Source organism: Alexandromys fortis, unplaced genomic scaffold (assembly GCF_014885135.2).
Source record: "Alexandromys fortis isolate MF-2015 unplaced genomic scaffold, M_Fortis_MF-2015_v1.1 scaffold_177, whole genome shotgun sequence".
In the NCBI taxonomy this organism is placed as follows: domain Eukaryota; kingdom Metazoa; phylum Chordata; class Mammalia; order Rodentia; family Cricetidae; genus Alexandromys; species Alexandromys fortis.
In genome coordinates this window covers 2,717,951-2,726,908 of record NW_026068056.1, presented here as the reverse complement: position 1 = coordinate 2,726,908, position 8,958 = coordinate 2,717,951, and the positions used below count along the sequence as shown (strand labels likewise).

Sequence of the window (8,958 nt, the reverse complement as noted above, 5' to 3'; positions counted from 1 at the left end):
GATGCTACTGACCCCGCTGGACACAGACACCCCTTGGTCACAGTGCTTGATTCTATAGGGAAATGCCAAGACCACAGCTGCATGGCAAATGTTTCTGTCTCTTTAAGCCGTCATCATCCGGCCTTTCTCTGGGTTTCCTGATCTCTGGGACCCAGGCTGCCCAGTGACTTCCTCTCTGCTCAGCCCTCGGCACCGAGAGACCAAGACCTCTTTACTCATGGCTGAAGGGAAGGCAGGAGTTCTCTGGGGCTTCTCTGGGCGACTTTAAAGTCTGTCACCAAAAAAGGTGAGCTTGAGCCTGTGAGCAGGATGGAGAGGGGGCTGGGCTGTGAGACCAGAGTGTCTGCTGTCTACACACCGGCATTTTACAAAGCACTGCGCAGGAGCATACCGTGCTAGCGCATGCGGCGCAGGCAAGAGCGGGCGTCCAGACGCCTGAGGGGTGGTCTGGGTTTCAACCTTAGCAAGTTCAGAGGAAGTCTTAGGAGTACACAGATTCTTGATGGGCAGATCTTGTCTCTTCCCAAACTTCTTTCATACGGTAAGAGAAACCTATTCTAGATCCCATTTCAGGAGCAAAGTGCGGTTTAGAAGGTACCATTCCTCAAACTGCACATACAACAAATGCAGAAGATGCTTCTATGTCTCTATAAACCATGCCTTCAAGGCCAGTCATGATGTGCCAAGTCTACGCCCCTCTGAAGTCTCTTATTCTCACACCTGTATGCGTGTGCATGGGGAGGGGGCTCTAACACACCTCAGAGGAATGGAACTTGGTCATCAAGCCCTGTCCCCACCTGTCACTTAAACCTTTGCTTCCTGATTGAAGTTTGTCCCGCTCCAACTATAGGGACCTCACAGTTTTTTCATGTCTATAGTGAAGAGTTGGAGAAATAGCTCATTTTCAAATGCTAGGTGTAGTTTAAGCTTATGAGGAATGATCGACTTGTTCTAGCAGAACCACCAAGGATGGGGCCAAAAGATGCGATGTCCAGGGGAACACCTAAATATTTTCTAAAAACATCAAGACAAGAAACTAGATAACTCCTGAGCTCTCTTAAACATGTAGAACTGTTCTTGCTTTGTATTCCCAGACAATTAAAGCCATTTGTCACCCAAGATTTCATTCACTGTTTTTTTTTTTCTCTTTGGCTTCCACTCTGAGCTCCGGGGAGTCCTGGGGGCCTGTCCTGGCCTCCCCTGAGTCCATGCACACGGTTCATTTCCCCCAGGACAAGGTCTCCAAGCTCCTGCAGAAGTCTTGTTCGCTGCTCTCGGTCTTGTGGCTGCTTCTTCTTTTCTGCATCATTTGTGGAATTTGCTGATTCCCGCACCCAGAATGGTGACACAGAACCACACAGTGAGTTCTACTAAAGGCTTTGGGGAGACGGAAGAGGTGTTAACCCAACCTAGTCCCAAAGCCCCTCTAGGGAGAGAGGGTGTTGAGTTATTATCTTCCTTTTTCCGTGCGTGTGTGGTGCCCACAGGGGGGAGTGTGGGAGGAAACCCATCACCCCTAGTGGAGACAAAGAGACAGATTCTGAGGTGATGAGAAATGCAGATAAGCACTCTGACAAGAATGTGGGAGCAGAGCTCTCGCCAGAGAAAAGCCAGCTAGGGCTGGTGAGTCTTAATCTGGGGTCTGTGCAGTCACATACTGAGGCCTGTTCACTGGAAATGAGGCTGGAGCAGCAGACTTAGGGGACACCGTGCTTTGTGCTTAGGGACTCCTGGGACCAGGCACACGTGACCAGAGCGTGCTTGGCTGTATCAAATAACTGTGCAGTCAGAACATCTTTGGTAGAAGGGAAGTTTCTAAAGAGAAGGTCTCAGAAACTCATAAGACAACTTCGTGGAGCTGGTTCTTCCATCCATCTTTACTGGCTCAGGAGAGAAAGCTCAGGTTATCAAGCTAGCACTGCAACCATCTTTCTGGTCCCCCGGAAACTATTCTTCAAAAATCCAGATGCTCTCGATGAGAAGGAACAGCATATTTTCCTGTGGTGACAAAAGGCACCCACCATGTCTCTGCTCACCTGGCCCCTGAAGCCTTGCTTTGCAGTGTCCCTGCTCTTTAGACTTAGCCTGACATTGTGGTTGGTTTCGCCCGTCTGCAGGAAGGAGCGCATGAATGAGGAAATCGTGACTGAGAGTCCTGAGAAGCATGGGAGGAAGGAAGATGGCAAGAGACGAGGAAAGCACCTATGGTAACAGCCCTTCTCTCAATGCATCCCCGCTGGTGTGGGCGCTAAGGGTAGGAAGTGGGTGGAGCTTCCTCAGATCTGGGAGCCCCTGGGATGAAACAGCAGGACCCATTTGACTGTGTCTCTGCCCCTGCCCCTGCTGAGAGAAGCTCACAGCTTTGACCCTGTCACTGGTTCCCACAGCATGAAGGAGGATCCTAAACCTACTCTGGTCTCCACAAAAAAATGACACAGAGGATGGGAAACCCAGGACTAGAGTGAGCCTCACTCACCAGGTCTCCAGTGTTAGAATAGAGGGCTAACTGCGTATTTAGTATTTGGGGGGGTCGGGGAGATGACTGTGGGTAAAGGCACAAGCAGCCAATCCAGATGGGTTGACTTCAACTCCTGAGCCAACCGATGCAAGGAGGGAACTGAGTCCTGAAACTTGACCTTTAGCCTCCACAGGACACAGTGGTATGGTGTCCCCTTAGATAAAATGTAACAAACTATTATCTAAAGGGGGGCTTTCTCTTTAAGGAGCCAGCTTAAGACAAGAGAGGAGAAAGAGGGAAGCAGGTGAACTCTCCTCTCTAACAGCCCGAGGAAAGACCCACATGGTCTCCTCTTCTGTAGGAGAGGTGTGCCCTAGCCTGAGCACTTCCTGCTCTTATACAAGTACTTGGTGGGCTGCCATCCAACCTGTACCTGGGGCTGAGGGGCTCCCCTGTGCTCGATGACCAGCATCTGTGGAGGGAACATTAGGGTCAAATCAGCATCAGGTCAGCCTGTGTGTGCAGGACCAGAGATCCTGGTAGACCCAGGAGTTATAATGGACTCTTTCTGAAAGGCAGCGGGAGCACCTACAGGTGCAGAGAATACAAGGGCAGAGAGGAAAGACCGGGAGGAGCCTGAGCTCTGAGAGCCCAGAGCAGATGGGAGCACCAGCTTCCAAGGGGAGCAGGCACTGCGGTTCGTTCCCTTTCGGGCTGAAGGTTAGAACATAGGTGAGCCCCAGGGAAAAGCCATGTCTCTGACTCAGTGTTGCCCTATCTGGTCCTCAGGCTTGGAGATGTATTCACAGATCCCAAGGGGGCCCCCACTGAGGCTCATCCTGGTAGGTAGGACCGGGACCGGCAAGAGTGCCACTGGTAACACCATCCTGGGCCGGACCTGCTTCGTATCCAAGCTGGGGGCTGTGCCTGTTACCAGATCCTGCTCCTGGGCCAACAGGAAATGGGCCGGCTGGTATGTTGAGGTGGTGGACACCCCGGATGTATTCAGCTCTGAGGTCAAACAGACCGACCCTGCGTGCTCGGAGACAGCCCACTGCTTCCTACTGACGTCGCCCGGACCGCACGCGCTGCTGCTGGTCACCCAGCTGGGTCGCTTCACCACTCAGGACAGCCAGGTGCTGGCCGGGGTGAAGCGGGTGTTCGGGGAGAAAGTGATGGCGCGGACTGTTGTGGTGTTCACTCGCAAGGAGGACCTGGCAGGAGAGTCTCTGCAGGATTATGTGCGATGCACAGACAATCGCGCGCTGCGGGAGCTGGTGGCTGAGTGCGGGGGCCGCGTGTGCGCCCTAAACAACCGAACCACTGCCCGCGAGCGCGAGGCACAAGCTGAGGAGCTGCTGGGCCTGGTCGCTGGCCTGGTGAGGGAGCACGGGGGCGGGTACTACTCCAATGAAGTGTATGATCTGGTGAGGACCCTGTGGAGCTCTAACCCCAAGGACCAAGTCAGCAAGGTGGCAGAGATGGTGGCAAGACGCATGCAGAGGCCCCTGCGCACCAGGCTGCTAACTGGGCTGTGGGACTGGCAGAAATCTTACAGGAAGAGCTGGAGACGGGGCGTGGCTATTTTCCTGGGTGTGGCCTTCCTGATCTACCTGCTGGTCTACAGAAAGGCGCCTCAGCCCATTGGGGACCAGAACAGCAGATAATGCTGGTCTTAGAAGATGTTTTAACTAGGAAGAAAATATTTTTAAAAAGGAATGCTTAGATCTCTGCTCAGAGCTCACAGTACTGCGGGAAACACGGTATCAGCTTTGCAAAGGCTTCGGAGGTGATGAGTCTCAACTTTAACTACTAGAGTTTAAAAAAAATAAAATTTGTCTAACTAAAGTTTTCCTTTAGACCTTTTCATCATCCCTGTGTGTCATTCTTCTCTTAAAACAACAAATACTCCTGGTAGCTTGTAAATGGGGACAAAATCACAACACAAAGAGAGCAAGCATTTCTTTTCTTTTTAAACTTATTCTTTGGTAATTTCATATAATAAATTTGGGTCCGCTCTTTGGGCTTTCGAGGGGGGGACTTAATTGGGGGAGGGGGAGGGAAATGGGAGGCGGTGGCTGGGAAGAGACAGAAATCTTTAATAAATAAATAAAATAAAATAAATAAATTTGGGTCATATTCTCTCACTTTCCCCAAGTCCCCACCATCTCCCTCCTCTCAGAACTTCATGGTTTTTTGTTTGTGTGTTTGTTTTATGTCTTAACAGCAACACGAAGCTGGATTTGTTGGCCAATACTCCTGAGCCTGCCCTGGGGTGTGGCTGATATACCCAGTGTCACTGCATTGAAGAGACTCCATTTTCCTTCCCCCAGGAGTTATGATTTGTGACTAGTTTCTTGGTTGGAGGGGGCATTTATGTCTGACTTGCACTTGCTCGGGTGTTGGGCATGCCGCCACAGCCTCTGTGATCACGTGTGCACCTGCCCTGTTGTGTCTAAAAAGTTGTTTTCCTGAAGTCGCCCAGCAGCTGAGGCTCTTAGGGTCCCCCTGCCCTCCCTTCCACGGACATCGCTAACAAGATGGCGGCCAGGGTCTGGAAACTGGCTCCCTAATTAACAGTCACGAGGACAGAAGGGTCACCGCCTGCTTTCTAGGGAACACAGGCACGTGGCTTCTTTGGGCTTAATTTGTTTCTCTGTGAAAATAGATATTGAGTTTGGGAGCTATCAAATTTTTTTTTCATTTTTTTTTTCTTTAAACAAATAAATTATTTCACGATGGGCTTGACGGCACATGCCTGCCACTCAGGAGGCAGAGGCAGGAGGGTCGGGTGTTCCTAGCTCAGGGCTCTGCGTTCAATTCCTAGTTGGGGGGGGGTGTTAATGTGTGAACTCTTGACAGTTAGGTTTCTGGGAGATTCTGGCTTTGTCTGAAGAGTTACAACCTGCCAGGATGGATCAGGATCTGTTCATTTCTCCCCACTTCCCACCCTGCCCTAAGAAACCAAACCAGGAGGGATCAGGGTCTGTTGATTTCCTTCCCACCTCCCACCCTGACCTAACAAACCAAACTGAACTTACTCCAGTGCTGTCTGCTAGGTTGAAACTGTGTGAAAATATAAAAGCTGAGGGGTGAATAAAAATCAAAATGGAAAAAACTCTAACAGGAACATAACCATCCTTCAGAAGTCTTTCTCTTTTCCTTCCTTCCTTTCTTCCTTCTTTCTTTCTTTTCCTCTTTCTCTCTCTTTCTTTAAAAAAAAAAACACAACATAAGTCCTTAGACTCCTTTGTCTTCCTATCCCCCTTTGCTTTGAGATGTTTATCCCCTTAAATCCTTTTTTCCTCTCCAGGTGAAGAGCAGAAGGAGCTGGTGGAATGCAAACATGGGAGAAGGTCAGACCCTGCTCCTCAGGGACATGGCTCTAACTTAGGTTGAAGCCCTCTCCTCCCATCCCAGACCTTCCTCTTGCCCGAAGGATGTGGGGAGCTTATTTCCCTCCGGCTAAAGACACAGCTGGTCACTACCAATTAGGAGAAAGGACAGTGACACTAATAACGGGGCTATCACATCCTCTGGAGGAAGAGCTATGGCTTCTTATTAGACTGTCTCACTCCGTGGCCTAGGCTGCCTTCTAACTCAAGGCAATCCTCCTGCTTCAGCTCTCTGACAAACAATGATAAGAAAAAGCCATCATGCTCAGCTTGAGTTATGTCTTCTCTTGAAAATGGATGCAGAGGACTGCATCTATCTGGTTTTAAACTCTCCCCACCACCCCACCTCACCGCAGTCTCTTAGTGTGTCTCCTCCTCAGCTCCCCTGAAATCCTAGTATCCATAATCTAAAGCCAAGCACACTTCCTGTCAACAGAAAGCATCATGGGGGAATTCTGAGATGAGAACCACCTGCACAAGCCAGAGCTGGGTTTTATGCTCAAGGTTCAGTACTTAACAGGTGCAGTCAGGTAAAGAAATGCTCCACACAGCAGAGAAGAGGCAGTCAGCACCCAGTCTCATGCCCTTTGAGGGGGCTGTCCAGGCCCTCTGGGACCAGCAGTGCTTTTCTGCCCCCGTTTAGGGGACCCGTCTAAAGACAAAGTGGTCACGTGGGGCCCAGGGTCTTGGGGGCAAGCAGATGCTCACCTTCGGTGCTAACGGGAACCCGGGGCCCAGCACTTCCAGTCATAAGAGGGCTTTCTGGAACCTGGGGGACGGGGCTGTCCCCCACCGCCCAGCATCTGACTCCCAGTGCTTTGTCTGCTCAGACCTTTCTGAAGAGGAAATGAGTAGGGCAGGGCGGCCTGTCAGCTTTCCACAGGAAGCGGCCATTTACCACGGCAGCTCTGCTGTGTTCTGGCGGATTTCAGGTCAGCGTTCAAGGTCCCGACTTTAGGGGACAGCCTGCGGGGCAGTAGCGTATGCTGCGTCGCTGTGTTTTTTCTTCTTTTCCTGACTCTGGAGTTATGGCTCTGTAAGTGGCCTTTCTGTGAGAGCATCATCCAGCAGGCACAGGTCCTCTGCCTGCCGGCAAGTGACTCACACTGGTGACTGGAGGCTGAGCCCTGCTGGCCCGGGTAAGGAGGAGGCTCTGGCAGCCACTTGGGGGCAGGGAGGACTAACGGGGACCTGTTCTGCTCCTCTTTAGCGGGCCCTTAGGTGAGCTCTGGTACTTTGGGTCCCCTGGACAGTGAAGTGAGCATCAGCGACAGCACATGGTGGGGCAGGGCCCTGAAATTTCCATGTCATCATCCCCAGACCCATGGGGATGCTGGGACTTTCCGCCCCATTGCCTGCGCCTTTCTGAAACCTTCGGTTTAACAAAACTGAACAAATGTTCCCAGCGCCCAGGTTTTCCCAAGATCCCCAGCAGGTGGCGAACTCTTCCCCAGACTCCTCAAAGCCCACTCAGGTCAGACAGGCTTCACCCCTAGGAGGTCAGCATGGGGCCTTAAGGCTCTACAGACCAGGGTGGAATCTCCATGTTCCCTCCATCATGACCCAGTCCTCCCCTAGAAGGCCACCTGCATGTTTGTCTGTGTGAGGATGGTGACGACACAGACAAAAAGAACTATTTGGGGAGGGTTGGCTATAAGGCAAATGTGTGACTCTGGGCAGCTCATGTAACTTTAACAGAAATTCTGGTGGCCTGTCACTAACAGCACAGGGAAAACAAGAAAAAGATGTGCATGCAAGAAGCCTGGATACGATGAGTGTCTGCAGGGCAAGTCATGGCGGGGAAGCTCAGTTTCATCACCACTGACACTGTGTCCTTCACAGTCAAGTCTCGGACAATGAGTAGAAACGGTGCTCTATGACTGGAAGAATTTTCCTAAGAACAGGGTACAGCTTACAGTGATAAGAACAGTACGAGCCTAGAGAAGGATGTTCTTCTCTGCGTGCAAGGAAAGGAGGGGGAGAGGAGCGGGGTAGGGAGAAGGGGAATAAAGAGGTGAATAGGCAGAGCAGAACAGAGGAAAAGAAGGGGTAGGGGAGGAGAGGGAGATGCCTTAAGATATTCTGGAAATGTGGAAAGAATGGATGGGGTTTTTATGAAGAGGCCCAAGAAAAACCTTTTTCTTTGCAAAATAAAATTGTGAAAGACGAAATAGCAGAAGCACTATCAGTAGCACATAAGCCTTGCCATGCCCCGAATTCAGTGGATGACCAGTCCTAAGTCCTAAGAGCGCTAGAAATGCGGTGACCATCATGGAGATTTGGGGTTCGCCTGGGAGACTGGGTAGGCAAGAGCAACTCGACCCACTCAAGAGTTAAACATGGCCATATCCAGCTAGCAGAAAATGTGCACCCCAGATGAACCAGCTGTTCAACAGAAGTGCCAAGGGGTGCCTATGGGGATTATCTTACAGTGTTCTTTGTTGTAAAAAGAAATGATTTCAGAACAGTTTGATGTCTATTAATAGAAAATAAATAAGATGTTGCAAAAAGGTCATTCATGTTGAAGTTTAACATGCAAAAAAACAGGACTGAGAATTGTCTAAGGATGTAAATACATATGCAAATACTCAAATATTTAAAAACATCATAATACTAATTGCTGTGAAGGCCAGAATGGGAGAATGAGACAGAAGGTTAGGAGAAGAAAAACCTAGAATCCATGAAGTACGTTGTGGTGCAGCTGCAGGAGAACAGCAACCATTTCTACCCATTCATTGCACGCGGTGGCTGCTTGCTTTTAGTCTATGTTTTTAAAGATTTATTCTTACTATGTATCTTTTATTTATTTTTTGTTTGTTTTTATTTTTCAAGACAAGGTTTCTCTGTGTAGCCTTTGCTGGCCTTGAACTCAGATCTGCTTCACTCTGCCTCTCAAATGCTGGGATAAAGGTATGTGTCACCACCATTTGTGGCAAAACAAATCTTTCTTAAAAACAACAAAAATACCTGCAAAAAAAATTTTTTTTTGATTTTTCGAGACAGGGTTTCTCTGTGGCTTTGGAGCCTGTCCTGGAACTAGCTCTTGTAGACCAGGCTGGTCTCGAACTCACAGAGATCCGCCTGCCTCTGCCTCCCGAGTGCTTG

The 8,958-nt window shown here is 50.0% G+C and overlaps 1 protein-coding gene across 1 annotated transcript in view; it reads left to right on the top strand.

Moving 5' to 3' along the window:
• The first annotated feature begins 292 nt into the window (after positions 1-292).
• LOC126487242 (uncharacterized) overlaps positions 293-8,958 on the top strand; it is a 20,361-nt gene continuing 11,695 nt past the window's right edge. The window contains exons 1-5 of the mRNA XM_050119956.1: positions 293-1,360; positions 2,118-2,207; positions 3,248-4,122; positions 6,497-6,798; positions 6,880-6,992. Of these exons, the coding sequence (XP_049975913.1) occupies positions 2,165-2,207; positions 3,248-4,122; positions 6,497-6,798; positions 6,880-6,992 (1,333 nt within the window). The 5' untranslated portion in view covers positions 293-1,360; positions 2,118-2,164. The remainder of the gene's footprint in view (positions 1,361-2,117; positions 2,208-3,247; positions 4,123-6,496; positions 6,799-6,879; positions 6,993-8,958) is intronic.